This window comes from Nicotiana tabacum, chromosome 13 (assembly GCF_000715075.1).
Source record: "Nicotiana tabacum cultivar K326 chromosome 13, ASM71507v2, whole genome shotgun sequence".
NCBI lineage: Eukaryota > Viridiplantae > Streptophyta > Magnoliopsida > Solanales > Solanaceae > Nicotiana > Nicotiana tabacum.
In genome coordinates this window covers 89,274,578-89,295,976 of record NC_134092.1, presented here as the reverse complement: position 1 = coordinate 89,295,976, position 21,399 = coordinate 89,274,578, and the positions used below count along the sequence as shown (strand labels likewise).

General features: G+C 38.1%; 1 protein-coding gene across 2 annotated transcripts in view; it reads right to left on the bottom strand.

The window, feature by feature from the left end:
- Positions 1 to 611: 611 nt before the first annotated feature.
- The window catches only part of LOC107772037 (uncharacterized), a 46,190-nt gene continuing 25,402 nt past the window's right edge, over positions 612 to 21,399 (bottom strand). For both annotated transcript variants that reach the window (XM_016591547.2, XM_075228135.1), the window contains 6 exons: positions 19,621 to 20,146; positions 19,241 to 19,397; positions 12,287 to 12,396; positions 9,490 to 9,602; positions 6,980 to 7,337; positions 612 to 1,113 (listed from right to left, as the gene is read on the bottom strand). In XM_016591547.2, coding sequence (XP_016447033.1) covers positions 797 to 1,113; positions 6,980 to 7,337; positions 9,490 to 9,602; positions 12,287 to 12,396; positions 19,241 to 19,397; positions 19,621 to 20,146 — 1,581 coding nt within the window. In that variant the 3' untranslated portion in view covers positions 612 to 796. The remainder of the gene's footprint in view (positions 1,114 to 6,979; positions 7,338 to 9,489; positions 9,603 to 12,286; positions 12,397 to 19,240; positions 19,398 to 19,620; positions 20,147 to 21,399) is intronic.

The following is a 21,399-nucleotide window of genomic DNA, read 5'->3' as shown; positions in this document are numbered from 1 at the left end:
CACCCCTAACCATTATAGAGAAGTCGAGCCGGGATTTTTACAAGATTCCACACATGTACTGGTATTCACCAGCATGTAATGGGACGAGTCGACTGTTTACTCATGATGTTCTAATTAAATCACAACTGAAAAGAAAAACTTGATCACAGGACGAATCTGCATAAAGCAAAATAATATCTTCCAGAAAAGGAAAAAGACCCAAATACAACAACACCCAGTATATTACCACATGTGGGATCTGGGAAGGGTAGCGTGTAAGCAAATCTTACCCATACCTTATGCAGGTAGAGAGACTGTTTCCAAGAGATCATCGGCTCAGGCAAGCTTGGGAAATATAAAATGCTTGCCTGTAGAGACCCAAATACACTAATGAAAAATAAAATGCTACAAACAGCAAGAGACATTAGTTAATGATATTGTTTCTTCAAATAATTAAGCATAACGTTTTGCTTCATAGAAAATTTGGATAAATACTGCAAGCTATAAGAAAGCAAGATAACTCAGTCTCACAAAAATATAATTTGGTTAGCTGATAGGTACCTCAGCCTTTGGAGAGATGGAAGCGCTAGCGGCAAGAATACAAAATCAGTTCAACAGATTGAGACTTCTGATGTAATCTATAGAATCATATTGCGACTGTTATAAATCAAATAAACATTTAATCCGCGTACAAGATAATCATATTATGAACACGTGTATTTTTTTGTTACCATTCAAAGTGCTACGGCCACCCCTATCTATGTTTTGTAGCTACTCTGATTTTTCCCTGTAAAAGTTGCATTCCCTTGCATGAAACTTAGAAATCAATTGATAAACTACTCAAGAAAGCTAAGGTAAGAGGAGATGTGGACTTTCCAAACAAAGAACACCACCGAGGAAGCTTCTTAAGTACTGTTTCAGTTGGGGAAGTAATTCTATCAACATCTGTCCTCAATTTTAGCAAGGGTTGCTCTATGTTGCTATCCTTCTTCTGAGACTTATGAGTATGATTGTTGGCCCAGAAAAGCGTCAGACTGAATTTCCTTGGTGCCTTCTTCCCTCCTGAAAACTGAATTATGTGCCATCCGTCTGCATTACTCTTGTCGCCAATTGGGACCAACTCCTCGGTACCGTCTGCACCGACATCAATCCCACAAAATTGGGGAAGAAAAGATCAGAAGAACAGTGGAAAGAACAAGAACAAAATCCATTCTTAGCACAGGCTTTTAATAATACAGATGTGATCTATCATTACGTGCCCCTATCTCAACTATAGAAAGAGCACATCAATTATTTACTACCGAGTCATTACTAGGAAGCTTTATAGATTAGGTCAAAATTCTCTCCACTAATTGTCCTAGTTCCTTATCTTTTTCTCTCCATTTTACTTATAGACAAGTCAAAAATAGCATTGCAGACAAAAACTCTGCTTCCTAGTATCCAAATGGCAGTTGGAGGCTTGGAGCTTCACTACCAAATGATAAAGAAACAAAATAAGATTTACAAAGGTTAATATATGTAGGAAGACAATCAATCTATTAGGGTTTTTTTCTTTTGGTTTTTACTATTTATGGAGTATCCTATGTATAAAACATGAAGCCTAGAGAACAACCTGATGCTGTTAAGCCCCTTTGAACCACAGGAAATATGGGAGTGTCAAAGCATGCTCAGGAGATAAGGCACCTGGCCCTGATGGCTTTTCTATGGCCTTCTTCATTCAGTGTTGGGAGATTATAGGAGCTGATGTTATTGCTGCTGTCCAGAACTTCTTTGAACAAGGTCTTTTTGAGAAGGGCTTCAATGCTACTTTTGTGGCATTAATTCCTAAAAGAGTGGGTGCTAAGGAGTTAAAGGATTTCAGACCCATCAGTCTAATAGGCAGTGTCTATAAAATCATCTCAAAACTCTTAGCAGATAGACTTAAAAAGGTGGTTCACAAACTGGTGGATGGCCAACAGATGGCTTTCATTAAAGGAAGACATTTAATGAAAGCCAGATAATGGATGCAGTATTAAAAGCTAATGAGTGGAAAAGCAAATTCCAGGGATATTATGTAAATTGGATATTGAGAAAGCTTATGATCACTTGAATTGGAACTTCTTGCTGGGAATCCTAGCTCAAATGGGTTTCGACAACAGATGGATCAGTTGGATCAAGTACTGTATCAGCACAGTGAAATTCTCAGTAATCATAAATGGCTCTCCAACTGGTTTCTTTTCTTCCCAGAGAGACAGGGAGATCCTTTATCCCCCTTCCTCTTCATCTTAGCAATGGAAGGTCTAAATGATATGTTGAAGACTGCAGAAATGCATGAATAGATCAGAGGCTTCAGGGTGAATGCAAGGGCAGTTAATAGTATGGAGATCTCTCATCTGCAATATGCAGATGACACCCTGATTTTTTGTGATGCTGACAAGGATCAACTAACTATGCTTAGGGTGATCTTTATACTGTTTGAAGCCACTTCTGGTCTGAACATTAACTGGAATAAAAGTGATATCTTTCCAGTCAATGAGGTGACAGACATTCATAATCTAGCTGGATTTTTGGGTGGAAGATAGGAGAGCTACCCCACTATATACCCGGGGATGCCACTGGGGGTAAAGAACAAATCAAAAGGGATATGGAATGGAGTTTTAGAGAAATGTGAGAAGGAATTGACCAACTGGAAGAGTCAATATCTATCAGTGGGAGGGAGACCAACTTTGATCAATAGTGTGTTGGATGCCTTATCCACATGATGTCCTTATTTCCAATGCTTGCAAACGTGCTAAAAAGACTTGATGTGCTTAGAAGAAACTTCCAGTGGAAAGGTAACAGTGAAAGAGAGAAGTTTCATTTGGTTAGATGAAAGAGTTTGACAGTTACCAAAAAGGAAGGGGGTCCGGGAATTAGAAACTTGAAGGTGCAGAACCAAAGCTTGATGATGAAGTGGTTTGTGGAGGTTTGCTTCAGATGAGAACTCACTATGAAAAGAGGTCATCAAATCAAAATATGGGATGGGAGGTAATTGGACATCAAAGCCTGTAAGCACTCCCTATGGGGTCAGTGTGGAGATCTATAAGAAATTACTGGCCAGCTTTCAGAAGAAAGTCTAGTTACAAAGCAGGTAATGGGATGAAGATTTCTTTTTGTGAGGATAACTGGTTAACTCAGGAACCTTTAAAGCAACTATTCCCAAATATATATAACTTATGTCAACAGCAAGAGACAACAATGACTGGTGTATGGTCAGAACAAGGGTGGAACCTCAACTTCAGAAGGTTATTAAATGACTAGGAGATGATTAGAATTTCAGAATTCTACTATGTATTGGCACAATTCAGAGGCATTGTTGCAGCCGAGGATAACATGGTGTGGAATGGGGATAGTAAAGGTATCTTCTCGGTTAAGTCAGCTTATAAGGAATACAACCTATCAAATAATCATGTTGGGTGCTGGCCATGGAAGATGATTTGGAAAGTTAAAATACCCCATAAGGTGGCATGTTTCACTTGGCTTTTGGCTCAAGAAGTAGTCTTGACTCATGACAATCTGGTAAAGAGAGGCTATCAACTGACCTCTAGACGTTACTTATGTGGAGAAGAGGAAGAGACAATAAACCATCTCTTTTTACACTGCAATTGGACTGAAGCTTTGGAAAATTTCCATCAACCTAAGGGGAATCAGATGGGTGATGCCTGGAAGAATAGTTGATGTTTTAAAAAGTTGGAGCAGGGATGGCAACCTATCCGGTCAGAAGAAGAGATGGAAGATTGTGCCAGCATGCATTTGGTGGACAGTTTGGCTAGATAGAAATCAAAGATGTTTTGAAGACTTACACAGTTCCATTCAGAAAATGAAGATGAACTGTCTAGTCCTGTTCTATTTTTGGTGTAAAGAAGTAAGCATAGAAGAAGCAGACTCTATTTTTTATGTCCTAGATTTTTTGTAAGATGACACACATCTAGGATTTTATTTTCTCTCTTTTGTAACTCTGGAGACTTCACAACTTGTGTAGTTCTCCCTTTATATATAAAATTGTTACCATTATAAAAAATAAAAAAAAGGATAATGCATCTGTTCTTGGCTATGATTATTATGCAGGTGTAACAATATAGTTTGTGTACTCTTGAACGAATGATCAGTTTCATTCAACAATTTGAGCCTAGGATTCTTGTGGAGCTTTAGGAGGCTCTTCTCAGTTCTTCACCTGGTTTTGCTCCAAGGTATTTGGTAATCTATATGGTTAGCTTAGCTAACAGAGTATTTTAGCATAAAGGTTATCACCTTGCTCTATGTCTCTAAATAAGTTCAAAACAGAAAAGTTGTTCTAAATGATTACCTAGGCTTCCCAATTTCTCTTGCGACATATATGCCGAGATTTGACCTACTGAACATATTTTGACTTATTCAACACAAGGTGAAACAGTGATGGCCTATCTTCACCATAATCTTCCTTTTTGGGGCTAAATTGAATAATTAAAGGACCAAGAGCAGAAAGAGTGAACTATTACCACTATAAAAGAGAGAGAGAGAGAGAGAGAGAGAGAGAAGTATTTTCCACTATCCGGTACTAGTACTGAAACTTGGTTGTAGCGACTTGCATCAATTGTAGACATGATTCGACCAAGTTTATAAAGTTGTCGCATCTCTAATTATAGACATGATTGAAACCAAGGTCACAAAATCTCTCTCTCTCTCACCCTCGCTCATCTGCACAGTCTTTAGAACAGCATTTTACGGTCTTTTTCTCAACTTATTTTGCTAACTTGTCCCCTCATCTAGACCTGCACCAGAATGCAGTCTAGAGAGCATGAGAGGCATTGAGCTATAACTACAAAAAAAATTCTTATTCTCATCTTACTAAACCGTTTCTAGTGAGCATTGTTTTAAGAGAGTGAACTTTTTCATATCTGACGGGGTAAGGACCAAGGACATGAAGTATGTGGGCTAGATAAATTAAGTGTAATACCTCTTCTTTTCTGCCGGACATTATATCACATTTAGTATGAGGAACAATTTTAACTACAGGGGAAACTAAGAACAAGTTATGGAATCTTCCTTAGTGTGATGCACAACTTGAGCCAAACGAACTCCTCTAAATTGTTTTCTACTAACTCAAGAAGACTACATGAGAAATATTTAACTCTCAATTCTGAGTGGAGACATCAAAAATAAAGCACAAAGTAGGACACCACAAAGTCAGACCAGCCTAAAATTATAGAGTTACCAGAACCCCTGGATCCATTGTTTAGCATGATATGATACTGGACAGGCCTCAACTAGAATGAGAGTGACAACAACTACTACTATTATGCCTCAGCCCAAAACAAGTTGGGTCGGTTATATTAATCCTCACTTCTTCATTGAGCTTGATTCATATCATCATCATACCAAATAAGATAAAAGTGAAAAATAAGCTAAATATGTGTATATAATAATAATAGAAGTTCTATAACAATCTAAAACATATCCCAACTAGCATATATCACCTATACAGATCTTTTTCTTTCATTATACCCTATCTTTAGCTAAGCCTGCATCGATTTCAAGGATTTGTAGGTCATTCAATACAACTTCCTTCCATGTGATTTTAGGTCGACCTCGTCCCTTTTTAACACTTTCATTCACCATAGTTTCACACACCTATGGACCGTGCATCTGTAGATCCACGCAGGACATGACTAAACCATCTTAAGCGACCTTCACTCATTTTATCCTCAATACGTGCTACTTGCACCTACATTATTTCTAATATTATCTAATCTTGTATGACCACACATTCATCATGGCATCCGCATCTCTGCAACACTCATCTTGTGGATATGTTGGACTTTAGCAGCCCAACATTCACTACCATATAACATTGTTGGTCTTATAACTGTTCTATACGACTTACCTTTCATTTTGGTAGGGATCCTTCTATCACATAACACCCTGGAAGCACTTTTCTATTTCAACCATCCGGTTTTAATCCTATGAGTAATATCTTCATCTATCACTGCATTCTCTTGAAACAATGAGCCAAGATATCTTAATTGTCTGCATTTTGCAACACAATCTCATTGCTCTTCTCATATTGACTAAACTTGCCGTGCATGTATTCAGTCTTATTTCTACTTATCCTAAAACCCTTGCTATCTAAGGTGTTCCACCATAGCTCAAGCTTTTCTTTTTTTTTTTTGGAGAAGGTAACAATTTTGTATATTAATATAAAGACTTCACTGAAATTGTGAAATCACTCATAATTACAATGTAAGTGCCCATACAAAACTAAACAAAAAGGACACTATTCACCCTTGTTTTTCTTACAATGAATCTAGGGCATCTAAAACGGATTCATGATCCTCCAAAAGTTTTCCTTTACACCAAAAATAAAAAAGAGCTAAACATTTCATCTTTATCTTCTGCATGTTGCTGAACTTTTGCTGAAAGCTAGCCATAGCTCAAGCTTTGGTTGACCATCTCATTAATTTTATGCAACTTCTGCAATAACCTAGTCATCTATCTATAAGAATATAAAGAAGAACTATAATTATAAAAGTCTAGGTGGCCTTGTTAGGTCAAGGTGCAAAAGCCTGATGGAGGCCCATGCTATCTCAGGTATCTGTAAAACTCACTTAGTCCAGATAAAAAGAAAAAAAAAGGCGGCTCAGAGGTGCATCATCTCTCCAAATAGATTAAGCTATAAGAAAAGTCTTAAACAATGAACAGCAAATCATGCAGAAAGCATGATCAAGAACAGAAGTCAAGGAAAAAAGTCTCTTCTGTATTAGCCTTGTTGAATAGGAAGGTGTAGCTCTATGGAAAAAGTACTTTTCACAGCGTAACTGAACCTTTTTGCGCTTAAAGTTCTATGGACAAATATTTGAGACAGCTCATGTCGGGTGAATTTTAATAGAGGGCAATCTTACCTCTGAAAATCCCAAAATATGACAGCTAGTGAAACCTAACTAATTTATTTGTCCAAGGAGATAAGGTTAAGGTAATGACAACCTCCACAAGTATTTGTAAGTACCTTTCAACTGGAAATCCTCGATCTCATCAGTGTTGATGCCCAGAGTCCAGCGTGTGGATACTTTAGTGTCAATGGATACATGAGTAACTCTATTGTCACCCTTGGTATCATTCTCAACATGAATCAGAGGAATATCTAGCTCATGCCAGCCAATATTAGCATTCTTGTCGCTCCAACAACCATATTTGACCGAAAATGTTACAAAATCAAGAGGCTCATCAGTACCACAAACAAATCCTTCTCCAATCTGTTCAACCTCCTTTATTAGATTTCCTGGAGTGGCTGAAAACAAGGAGATGCGAGAAACTGGTTCTTGCTTTTTGCCATTAGCTCCTCTCATATCTACAACATGCACAACCTGAAAAAAGTGGTTCAAATATTCATCAGATTTTCTGTGCTACCTCTGTGCAAATTTCATTATCATATACTAGTATTTTGAGGAGAGTTGGACCATAAAGTAGAGATAATATAAACTTTCTGCAAGCTACATTTGCTACGGATATAAGTAGGTCCTATGCAAAACTTTTGAAGTAACATATGCCTCACATTTTCACATGGCGGAGTTTGACTATGCACAGAGTTTATTATAGTAACATGATTTGTCTACTATATTTAGTAACTGTAGAAGAAAATATTAAACCAGTAGGAAGTTAGTGTCATAAGGAAGATATGACGGGATCAATAGATATGATAACCAAACAATTCAATTAATAATCATTAGACATTGTTGTTTCATTAATGAAGTATCAAAAACAACTGGAGCATCTCATGGTCGTTCCCACTTTTTCTTGATGAAGATAAATATTTTATTGATATAATGGGAACCATCTTATAAGGAGATTGGTGGAACAGTAGAAGAAGAGGAAGAGGGACTTGCATATGGTGTTCATTGATCTGGAAAAAGCGTACGACAAAGTCCCAAGGAAGTTCTATGGAGGTGTTTGGAGGGTAAAGGTGTTCCTGTGGCATACACTAAGGCGATTAAGGATAAGTATAATGGTGCTAAGGCCCGGATTAGGACAGTGGGAGGAGACTCGGGACACTTCCCAATCGTGATGGGATTGCACCAGGGATCAGCTCCTAGCCCGTTCTTATTCGCCTTGGCTATAGATATATTGGCGTGTCACATACAGGGGGAGGTGCCATGGTGCATGTTATTTGCATATTACATTGTCCTAATTGAAGAGACGTGATGCAGAATAAACGTAAGGCTGGAGATCTGGAGAAAAACCCTGGAGTCCAAAGGCTTCAAATTGAGCACGACTAAAACCGAATACATGGAGTGCAAGTTCAGTGACGTAACTCAGGAAGCTGAGGCGAAAGTGAGGCTTGATACACAAGTCATCCCCAAGAGATGAAGTTTCAAGTACCTAAGGTCACTAATCCAAAGTAACGGAGAGATTGACGAGGATGTCACACACTGTATTGGAGAAAGGTAGATGAAATGGAGGCTTGCTTCTGGTGTCTTGTGTGATAAGAATGTGTCACCTTGAATTAAAGGTAAGTTCTACGAAATGGTGGTTAAACCGACTATGTCGTTGGGTCTGAGTGTTGGCCAGTCAAGAAATCTCATTTCCAGAAAATGAAAGTAGCGGAAATGAGGATGTTGCGATAGATATGTGGGCATACCAGGAGAGATAGTGTCAGGAACGAAGATATTCGGGAAAAGATAGGAGTGGACCCCGTGGAGGATAAGATGCGAGAAGTGAGGCTGAGATAGTTCGGGCATGTGATGAGGAGATGCACTGACACCTCAGTGAGGAGGTGTGAGAAGTTAAATATGGTGGGTTTAAGGAGAGGTAAAGGGAGGCCGGAAAAGTATTGGGGAGAGGTGATTAGGCAGGACATAGCGCTTCTTCAGCTTACACAGGACAAGACCCTTGATAGGAAACTGTGTAGGTCGAAAATTAGGATAGAAGGTTAGTAGGTAGTAATAAAACTTTCTTCCTGCCTTATCAGTAGTTTTAGTATTACTCTTGTTTTGTCGTATTCTTGGATGTCTATCACTATCAGATGTTGCTTCTGCTTTGTTTTGTTACTATTTTGCTATTTTTGTTGTTTTTCCATGACTCTTTCATTACTATATCCCTTTGTTGCTTTAATGCTCGCTCGACTATGTTGGCCTGAGCCGCGGGTCTATCGGAAACAGCCTCTCTACCTGCACTAGGTAGAGGTAAGGTTGCGTATACTCTACCCTCCCTAGACCCCACTTGTAGAATTACACTAAGTTTGTTGTTTTTGTATTGATATGATGGTAACAAACCCTGCATATAAAGTATATATAAAAAGTAGAGTCTATACAAAGACATTCAATCATCAAAACTCATAGGATATCATAAGTGTTCAATGGTTCTTTCAACTTATGGATAAAGGTAGAGATTGGCGCTTTAAATGTGTTTAAGATATTACTCCTACCCATTCAATTAAAACTGATGGATAAGAATGAGCTCAGTGTGATTACATCAAGATTTGTTAATTTGAAGTTTGCATGGAAGTGTTCATCAACTTACATTTACAGCTCTGGCAGTATCTTCAGTAAATGGAGGAACAACACCTAGTTGAACCATTGCAAGCGAGATGCCAAACAGAATACAGGTCACTGTAATAAGTGGCACCTTTGCACCTGAAACTCAAAATGAGATTTTGATTTAAAGTTGTGCTTCACCCCAAATAATAGCCACACCTACAGGGATTTCTATGAGATTTTAATTGCAGTCACTGCAAAGTTAAAGTAATTAACTTTAGATGAGATTCTTGTCAGTCGTGTGGTCTTCTTGCATCTGTTTCGATGGAGGAAGGGGAAGGGTGGATGAGTAGATGGATCCTGTAACAGGAACCAGGCAATTATTTGTCTGGATTATGAAGGTATCTACTTTTTGGACACTGCTAAAGGCTAACATGCCACTCTGCAATTTTAAATACTCACCTCCGTTTCAATTTATATAACACACTGTCCTTATTAGTCCGTTCCAAAAAAAATGACACATTTCTATAGAATTTTTTACCAAAATCATCCCTATAGTTTCACCTCAACTTTCACATCCTTATAATATTCCACTAAACAGGAATCATCCCTTAAGTTTTCAAAACTAAACCAAAAACATCCCTCTGTTAAATTTTCCATCTAACAGAATTTTGCTTCTCACGTAACCCATCCTTTTTCTCCTGATTTCTCACAAAATCTTCTCCTTCCTTCTTTAAAACACAGACACGTGACTTCTTTGGTAAGCTTGAGAAATGGGTTTGTAATGGTTTAGGTGAAGCCTCTTCCTTTCATTGGAAAAACGGAGATTGTTCTATTACCTTGCCCCATTTCCTGCATATTATATGGACTAATTGCCTCACAGTTTAGAAACCTACAAGACAAACTTGATACAGATGGGACACTGAACAATTTAAAGAGATTTTCTTTGATTTTAAATACGATTTTCTGGGATTCGTGACAGCCATTCTTGCTGGAACACCTGTTATTTTTCTCTTTATTTTTGTGTTTTCAATCAAAGCATTTAAAAGGAAAAACAGATGATGTTTCTACAATCAAGAATATCATATGAAACAGATATCTGTCAAAATAGCCAAATCACACGTAGAAAAATATATGAAAAAATCATCCAACGTCACAGAAAGAGCTACAAGATCCAAACTCCAACTATGGAAACCAGTTCTGAACAAGGATTTAAGATTCAAACTTGAATACAAAAATAAAGATAACCAAAAGAAAATGCAAAAAGAAAAAGAAAAAAAAATAGCTAACCCAATAAACACGAAGAAAGGATATGCTGAATATGAAAGATTAAAGAGCAGAAGAAGATGTGGGTAAGAGAGATTGAAGGTTAGGGTTTACAAAGACTACTTTTTTCTTTTTTGAAGAGACTCATTCTGGCGATAAAATTGTCGAATCTCCTTCGGTAAAATAAAATAATACTTCAATAAAGGAAGGTCACATGAGAAGTAAAATTCCATTAGAAGTGGATGGAAAATTTAACAGAGGAATGTTTTTGGTTAAGTTTGGAAAACTTAGGTTGACTCCTGTTAAGTGGAATATTATAAGGATATAGTGAAAGTTGAGGTGAAACTATAAGGATGATTTTGGTCAAAATAATTTAACTTTAAACTTTCTCTTTTACCTATTTTACCCTTAATGAGAAACTTGTATAACCACAAAAATGATATGGCCCCACAAAGCTTTTACCATTTATACTTAAAAGACCAAAAGTTTCAAAAGTTCTTTTTTCCTCAAACTCCATGTGAAGTCAGCATGTGTCATATGAATTGAAACGGAGGGAGTACATGTTAAGTTTCTCCTTAGTAGTGAATCAAAGAAACATATACAACTGAGGCATCAGGTGGTGTACCCTTGACCTTGATGAAACAACATCAATCCAATAGGGGCCAGATCTAAAGACTATGAGGATCAAGAATGAAATGATAATTTTGTAGTAATACTTTTCAAGGAGCTTTAAAGGCTGTGCATATGGTAGTTATGATTGTACTTTATGGTGGTGGAAGAAGAAGAAGAAACAGATTTCTGGCAGTGATTTTTGGGTTTTTTCCGGAAAGTTCCAGGGGAAGAAGGGATTTGCAATGACAAAATGTGATGGAGTGGAAGATGTGGCAGTAAAAGATGTTACTCCCTCCATTCCAATTTATGTGACATATTTTTCTTATTAGTCCATTCCAAAAAGAACAACACATTTCTATGTTTGAAACAATTCAACTTTAACTTTTCCATTTTACCCTTAATGAAAAACTTTTATAGCCACACAAATGTTACGGAATGTTTAAGACCACAAGTTTCAAATGTCTAATAGCCACACAAATATCATGGCAATACTTAAGACCATAAGTTTCAAATATCTTCATTTTTTCTTAAACTCCGTGCCAAGTCAAACTACGTCACAAATTGAAACGAAAGGGTATATATGTTATCCATGTTCGCATTTGAAGAAAACACACGGTCGAGGCATTAATTGTATGTGCTTTGCCAAGTAGAACTGTTTCGCTGGGAAAAGTCCAAGTAGGGAAGTGGCTTTACATATCCTTACAAGTTGTGTTATTTGTCTATTAAGCCAAAAAGATAAATTTATCCCTTTTTGAGAGCCCATCAATAGCACAAGTTACGCTAGCCCGATTTAACACCTATCACCACATAAGTACTTTAAATAACAGCCTAATAGATGGGTACAAAAAATAAGAACCATTAATTAGGGGATAAAATGACTAGGCAGCCCATAGTCTAAGGACAACTTCGCAAAATAACTCATCACTATCATCTGCAATAAAAAATGAAATTGCATTACAACATACCTGAAATATGAATATATGACAAAAGATATACCAGCGTCAAACATGCTATGGCAGCAATAAGTACTGCAATTATTATATTGCCCAGCCACTCAGGGTTGCTGCCAGGACTCCTGCAAAATGTGAAACATTAAGAATGCGAGACTTTGATTATTCTCCACATATATAAAGATCAAAAATACAACAATGAACACAACAAATCAGACAAGTTGTTAACAACGATAATGAAGCATATCTTTTACCTAGTCAGGAAATACACAGGAGAAACTATCACCACAAGTTCACTAGTTCCGAAGCAATAAATGCTGACACAATCCCCTTACATGGGACTCCCCTATGCTTAATATTGTGCACATACCAGTGTTCTATATCTGAGACATAAGACCTTCAACGAGTGAAATTGCTGACTCCGTAAAACATGAATTTTAGGATGAGAAAAACTGTAAAGAGAATAATTGAACTAAGAAAGTGGCATAGGTTATAAACGTTATCATGAGATTATTCAACTTTTCAAAATGAAAATTTTCTTAATAAAAAGGGCGGTTTCTATTTTAATGCACTAATGCAGAATACATCTGAGGTATATTGTTTTATTTTAAGAACTTAGCAGAAGTTTAGGCTACTGGTGCTGCTTCTGAATTTTCTCAGGGCACCGTACTTGTCCAAAAATAAATATAAAACATAATAATACAGTTAAATAATCACCGAGGTAATGTCCGTTTTACTGAAAGAAAACCAAACTAATCTACGGAATAAGGATTTACATACTAGAGGTGGCATGTCAAGGAAGTAATTCAGTTCAACCAAAAAATGCAAGCAGGCCATGTCACGTAAAGTAACCAGAGACTCCCATCACTTAACATATAAGAGTTCCATCAATGTTAAGCAGAACTTCTCAAACTTTATGGAGTATTGATACTGAACAAGAACTTAATTTGGTGACTACAAACAAGAATAATCTGAGATACGATCTTGTTCAGAAGAAAAACAAATACTGGGTGCTTCGCTGCTGTAGTATAATAAATGTCCAAGCTTAGGACCATTTGTATTTACCCTGATTCCAATGCATTAGGACACCTCTTGCTCAACTGACACTTTTTCCGCCAACACATACTTTTTATAAGTCATCCGAATTAATAGCCAATATGAAAAGCCTGACGACAACTGTAAGTTATGCTTCAGGTTCAGCGTTGAAGGACAAGAACTTACATGAGCTTTTCCCACAAATGCTTTTTTTTTTTGGATAATGTTTCCCACAAATGCTTTTGTTGTATGATTTTGATATTTCACATTTTACGCTCATGTGGGTTGACAATTCATGAATGTGGTTAAATTTTATTTCATCGTGTTCCTAACTCTTGGTTTACCCGATGTTAGGCCCCATATTATACTGTCCACGCTCCAAATGTCCAGTCCCGGGAGAGGGGGAGTGTTAGAGTCTCACATCATTGGGGGATTCATTTGTTTGCTTTCTTATATGGTCTTCGGCAATCCTCACCTCATGAGCTAGCTTTTAAGATTGAGTTAGGCCCAAGTCTATTTCTTAACAACAATAATAATAATATGGAATACAAAGAAGAGCCAAGTTAATGGAAGATGATACATTATGAGATTCAGTTATAAGTATCTGAGCTATTCAGATATGAGTTATAAAGTATACTTTTCAAGTTGCTTAAAGTAAGTAAAGTTAAGAACTTCTTTTTGACACACACACACACACAATTTGTTGAACATGTTTTTCTAAAGTTAGCATGTCTTGATCCAGCCTCGGATTGGGTAACTACTCACTAATCGGTCAATTCACACCTCGTTTTTTTTAGATGCAGGTTAAAATATTGAGTCCTAGAGCTAGAGATAGTGAGGTCCAAAGTTGTTCGTGGGTGACATTTGTGTTGTTAAGAGATGTTACGTTATGCCTACTGTTAGTTTACAGATATGTATAGTGTAGTCTTGTCCCATATTGGAAGAGGAGTAATATCTCCTTGTAGTGTATAGCTGCTATAAATAGGGACCTCTTGTATTGTATTTATCATCCAATATCAATAACATATTTTCTCCCGTGCCTTCTCACATGGTATCAGAGCATTAGTGAGAAAAGATCGTTGTGCGTCTTTCCAGCGTTAACCGGGAAGAAAGAACTTAGTCATCGTGCAATTTTTTCCGGTGACCTAAGGCTTGTCTAAGTGAAAATCACTTTTTGTCGATGTTGTGTTAAAACCAACACCACCACGAGGTAGATTATCCTCCGACGACCAACCCCTGAAAATTTATCCGGCAGAAAAGCCGCCACGCTCCTCCACGCGCCGGCAACAGCAACTTTTCCGGTGAGGGTTCTGACCACTTTCCGGCCATTTTTTCGTGAAGCTTCTTCAGGACAGTCTACTCTCCTCAAAATTCCGAGCCTACCCATCTACATTCAAATCAAATTCCGACCACTTTTATATTTTCCGGCGTGAACAGTGACCTTTCCGGCCATTTTTTGAAAACATTTCTTCAGGACAGCTTGCTCGCAAGGGAATTCCGAGTCTATCCATCCTGGTTACGACAAATTCCGACAACTTTGGAAATTTTCTGGCGAGCTATAGTGTTTCAGGCGTGAAAAGTGTTTCCGACGCAGAACAGTGTTCTGTTTTCCTGCTGTAAACAGTGTTTTTTAAGCTATTTCTTCAGTTTTCTCACATGAGTTAACCCTACTACTACAAATTATAGCGACATGGGAACCGATGCTTTGAATAGTCGGATGGTTTCTTTAGTAGATTATATTGAGTTCCTTCAGTATAAAGCATGTAAGCAGACATCTTCTGAGATAGCTTCTGTTATTCAAACCTATGTTGCTCGGACTCTTCACTTTCAGTGTCGCACCCGTGTCGACACGACGTGGGTGTGGGTATGGGTGTAGGGTCCGTGTCGGATCTGGTCAACCGATTTTGGGTACTTTGACCAAAATCAACGGAGAAATTTGGGACAGATACAATGATTTTTTAAAACAAATCAAAAGCTAATAATGATATGGAAGAAAATGGAATACCTTGGATATATAAATTTCTATGTCAGTCCTTTTCCTTTTATCCCCTTCTAAAATTCTACTCTGGTTCAATATTTTCTCCTTCTCGGAATACCTTGTAAGCTTTCCACATAATGTCTCATAATTCAGACATATTTTTATAACTCTATTTTTAAATAATTGAATTATTTTTAGCCGAATCCCCGCACCCGTATCCGTACCCCCGAATCTTTAAATTTAGATCATGAAGGATCTGACCTCTAGATCCGCACCCGTATCGGACACCGACACTCGAGTCCGAGCAACTTAGGTTCAAACAGGTAATAGCGTGACTTGTTTCTCCCAATCTTCATCCTCCGAGTCTTGGGTCATCGATTCAGGTGCATCAGATCATATTTCTGGTAACAAATCTCTTTTCACTACTATTTCGTATTCTCAATCTCTTCCAAAAGTCACAATGGCCAATGGGTCTCAAACCATGGCAACTGCAATAGGTCAAGCAAGCCCACTTCCTTCCTTACATTTAGATTCAGTCCTTTATGTTCCCAATAGTCCTTTTAATCTCATAGTTGTTAGTCGCTTAGCCAAATCACTTAAATGCGTTAGTTTTATTTCTTGATGACTAAGTTTTTATACAGGAACACAGTACGGGGCGGATCATTGGTACCGGGCGTGAATCAAACGGACTTTATTACCTTCTCCTTGCTAAATCACATGGACTCACATCTTGTCTTCCTTCTACAACTTGTCTTGTTACTGATTCACCAGATTTATTACATAAACGGTTAGGACATCCCAGTTTGTCAAAACATCAGAAAATGGTATATGGTTTATCTCACTTGTCAGCTTTAGAGTGTGAGTCATGTCACCTCGGTAAGCATACTCGCTCCCATTTCCCTCGGCGTCTTGATAATCGAGCAGAGTCACATTTTACTTTAGTCCATTCAGATGTTTGGGGTCCTAGTCGGGTCAGTTCCACCTTACGATTCCGCTACTTTGTCAGTTTCATTGATGATTATTCCAGGTGCACTTGGATATTTTTGATAAAAAATCGATCTGAGTTGTTTTTTATTTTCCAGACCTTCCACGCTGAAATTCAAAATCAATATGGGGTTTCTATTCGCACATTTCGTAGTGATAATGCCCGAGAGTATTTGTCTTCCCCATTTCAACAGTTTATGAAATCTCATGGGATTATTAATCAAACATCTTGTCCGTACACATCTCAACAAAATGGGGTAGCTGAAAGAAAGAATAGACATCTTATTGAAACTGCTCGTACCCTACTCATACAATCTCATGCTCCGTTGCGTTTTGGGGGGATGCAGTTCTTACATCTTGCTATCTTATTAATCGTATGTCATCTTCAGCTATCCAGAACCAAGTTCCATTCTAAGTCATGTTTCCCCACTTACCTTTGTTCTCTCTTCCACCCCGTATCTTTGGAAGCACTTGTTTTGTCCATAACCTTACTCCAGGAACAGATAAGTTAGCTCCTCGTGCTCTTAAGTGCGTATTTTTGGGTTTCTCGAGAACACAAAAAGGGTATCGATGCTACTCTCCTGACCTCCACCGGTACCTTATGTCCGCTGATGTTACCTTCTTTGAAACCCAATCATACTTCACATTCAGGTCATCACTTAGATATTTCTGAGGTATTACCAGTTTCATCTTTTGGAGATTCAGTCACTCCAGCTCCACTACCTATAGCTCTAGTTCTACCACCTACAGCTCCAGTTGTAGCTCCACCACCTATAGCTCCAGTTCCCCCACATAATCCAGTTCAACCTTCTGCAGCTCCACTACTCTTGACTTATCATCGTCGTCCATATCCAGCATCAGGCCCAGGTGATTCACGCCCCACATCAGATTCTGCACCTACTGCGGACTTGTCTCCTCTTAGTCAACCAATTGCACTCTGCAAAGGTGTACGATCCACACTTAATCCTAATCCCCACTATGTCGGTTTAAGTTATCATCGTCTGTCGTCACCTCATTATGCTTTTATATCTTCTTTGTCCACTGTTTCTATCCCTAAGTCTACAGGTGAGGCACTATCTCATCCAGGATGGCGACATGCTATGATTGACGAGATGTCTGCTTTACATGCGAGTGGCACTTGGGAGCTTGTTCCTCTTCTTGCAGGTAAGTCTACTGTTGGTTGTCGTTGGGTTTATGCAGTCAAAGTCGGCCCGGATGGCCAGGTTGAACGGCTTAAGGCTCGTCTTGTTGCAAAAGGATATACTCAAATTTTTGGGCTTGATTATAGTGATACTTTCCCTCCCGTGGCTAAAGTAGCATTTATTCATCTCTTTTTGTCCATGGTTGTTGTACGTCATTGGCCTCTTTATGAGTTAGACATTAAGAATGCTTTTCTCCACGGTGATCTTGAGGAAGAAGTTTATATGGAGCAACCACCTGGTTTTGTTGCTCAGAGGGAGTTTAATGGTTGTGTGTGCAGATTGCGCAGGTCACTATATGGTTTGAAACAATCCCCTCGAGCTTGGTTTGGTAAGTTCAGCACAATTATTCAGGAGTTCGGCATGACTAGTACTGAGGCTGATCACTCTGTGTTTTATCGGCATTCTGCTCCTAATCTGTGTATTTATCTAGTGGTTTATGTTGATGATATTGTTATTACTGGCAATGATCAGGATGGTATTACTAATCTGAAGCAGCATTTCTTTCAGCACTTCCAGACTAAGGATCTGGGCAGATTGAAGTATTTTTTAGGTATTGAGGTCGCTCAGTCTAGCTCAGGTATTGTTATTTCACAGCGGAAATATGCCTTAGACATTCTCGAGGAGACTGGAATGATGGGTTGCAGACCTATTGACTCTCCTATGGATCCGAATGCTAAGCTTCTGCCTGGACAAGGGGAGCCTCTTAGAGACCCTACGAGATATAGGAGGTTGGTTGGCAAATTGAATTACCTCACAGTGACAAGACCTGACATTTCTTTTCCGGTGAGTGTTGTAAGTCAGTTTATGGATTCTCCTTGTGATAGTCACTGGGATGCAGTTGTTCGCTTCTTCGGTATATAAAGTCAGCTCCAGGTAAAGGATTACTATTCGAGGATCGAGGCTACGAGCATATTGTTGGGTACACAGATGCTGATTGGGCAGGATCACCTTTTGATAGACGTTCTACGTCTGGATATTGTGTTCGAGTAGAAGGTAATTTGGTCTCGTGGAAGAGCAAGAAACAGAATGTAGTTGCTCGATCTAGCGCCGAAGCCGAATATCGGGCCATGGCTATGGCAACGTGTGAGTTAGTTTGGGTCAAGCAGTTGCTCAAGGAGTTAAAGTTCGGAGAAATCAGCAAGATGGAACTGGTGTGTGATAACCAAGCTGCTCTTCATATTGCGTCAAATCTGGTGTTCCATGAGAGGACTAAACACATTGAGATCGACTGTCACTTTGTCAGAGAAAAAATACTTTCAGGAGATATTATTACAAAGTTTGTATTAGTTACATGTGTAACAAGCTCGGTACATATGATGTGTATGCACCGGCTTGAGGGGGAGTGTTAATTTACAGATATGTATAGTGTAGTCTTGTCCCACATTGGAAGATGAGTAATATCTCCTTGTAGTGTATAGCTTCTATAAATAGGGACCTCTTGTATTGTATTTATCATCCAATATCAATAACATATTTTCTCCCGTGCCTTCTCACACCTACGTTGAGTTTCACAATGTAGTTGATACATTATTGTTAGTTGATGACTATTAGTTGATGAGTACATGCATATAACTTGCTTATATGTTATGCATGATTGGGTTATATTGTGCTGCTGAGGTTAGTTGATCAAAGGTTCGCCTCAGGAGGCAAGCTCGAAAGTTGCCGGTCATGACCCCCAATTTGGGTCGTGATATCAAGATATTAAGGAACTGAAAATTCTGTTAACACAAAATGAGGGCTTTCTTAGTAAAAAGCATCTTGGAGCTTTACCTTTCAAGTCGAACTGCAGAGCCAATTAGTGTGGCAACCAAATGAATAATTATGCCAGAAGAAAGCAAGAAAGGAACGGATAACCCAATCAGCAAAGTGACCGTTTTGAGTGGTTTTGGCAGCCGTGCAGGTGATAAAGTTGCTTCAAGCAATCCATCTAGATTTTCAGAACATTCATCAGTTGAAAGAGCAAACTACTGATACAAGGAATTTCAAGTTATTTACTAGGTCAATTTGTTAGAACTAGTATCCACACTACAAGAATCTGCCCAAAATATATGGTTAACAAAATCTAGATTATTGGGTGCATGGTGACTTATGGGGTCTCATGTCCATATCATAAATGCCAAAGCCAAGGAACGAAATAAATGTGGACTCACATGCAAATGCAGGAGAGGCTAGCCAAACAAGAGCCAAATAAGAAGATCCTATCTTGTAAAAGTTTCCCATAATCAAAAGAACAAGCCACTGCATCAAACCAGCTTTAAAGAGCCATCTCTCAGCATCTAACTTTGCCAGATCATCTTGCACAACGAAAGACAGGTTCACGTTTCTTCTCGAAAATGTCTTTGTCAGATACTTCACCAGAATGAGATAACCCACATGTTGACCAGTGAATGCCCCGAGCACCGCAGGTGCACCGAACAAACCAACTACTAGCCATGGACTTGAAACAAAGGGAATAGGCGAAGATGATACGAGGGGAAGAACAAAGGCAACAAGTAAGGAGAAACCGATAGCACATATCCACATGAGAATGAGACTCAAGGATGATAAGGCCAATGATACCATGGCAGAATATCCACCCATGAATAATGATGTTGTCCATATTAAAATTGACTGCAATATCACTGAATTGTAGAGCATCCTGGCAAAACGCTGACGGAACACAACCATGTATGTTCCCTGAAATATCAGTTACAAGCATTAGAAAGCTGTCGTGCAAAAATGATGCAATATAAACTCTAAATAGGAAATTACCAGTATTTATCATAAAGCACTAACTGAGACTTGATTATAAGTTTCCTGTTTTTATCAAATAATAAATAAATAAATAACGTTGCCCTCATCAGTTCAGTGAATCTTCTGTCAATAGATTCAGTCTATAGATGTCTGATGCTCACTGATCCTAATCGACAGGAATTCTGACTCCAAGGTGGATTAGAGACCAGAAATTATTCGGGAAATCTCAGGCAAATATCAATGGTATGGAACTATATGTCCTTTCTGATGAGAAAATAAATTCATTAATCAAAGGAAAAGATAAAGCAAAACATAATCATGACCTTGAGCTACATGGAAAAACAGAAAAAACAGCTAAGCAAAAAGTGGTTTTTAAGCTAAAGCTACCACTGGGAATAACATTTTATCTTATTCTACATATCAAGAAAGGATTTTAGTACATCCTTCGAATAAGCTAGAGGCGTACGCCAGGGGTTGAAGTACTTTAGCACAGCACTCAAGTGAAATGCACCACAAACATGCGCTATTGTTTGCATTTTCATTCCTAGGAAAATTGCTCTAATCTGCATCCAATCCAGAACAAGTCAAAGGCATCCTCTATCACGGAGTAGAAATCATATCAAAGCTTTCCTTATTAAGAGTTATTTTTCTTTCTGGGAAGGAGAAAAGAAAATGGATAATGGAACCTATATTAGGAAAAGCAGGCTTGTTTAGGACCAAGGTGTAGTTGTTGTATTTGCTGTAAAGGGCTTCTCTCTATCTCAAAACCTTAGGCCCACGATCTACCCCCTTGTTTCTCAAATTCTAAGCTAAATATCTGCTTTTACAGTTACCAATACCTTTAGTCACAACATGATGTATGGATAAAACAAGGGATGAAATCTAATTACAGTTGAACTCTATGAATTTTTAGTCACATTGTAAAAGAACACACTTTAATACAAATAATTTAAATTCTATAAATATCTATGTGTTTTATACAAACACTCTACTCACAAATTAAACAATGAACATTCAATTAAATAATCAAAATTGAATTTTACATTCTTATAAAGAGCAAGGATGGATTTGGCTCCAAAAATGCTACTATTATTTTCATCAACATTTTCATTATAAAAGTTCCAATTTTCTTCCTTCAGAATAGGAGAAAAACAAATAGAAAGGAAAAGAAGAGCATTTTTTTAAACTAAGGGTGC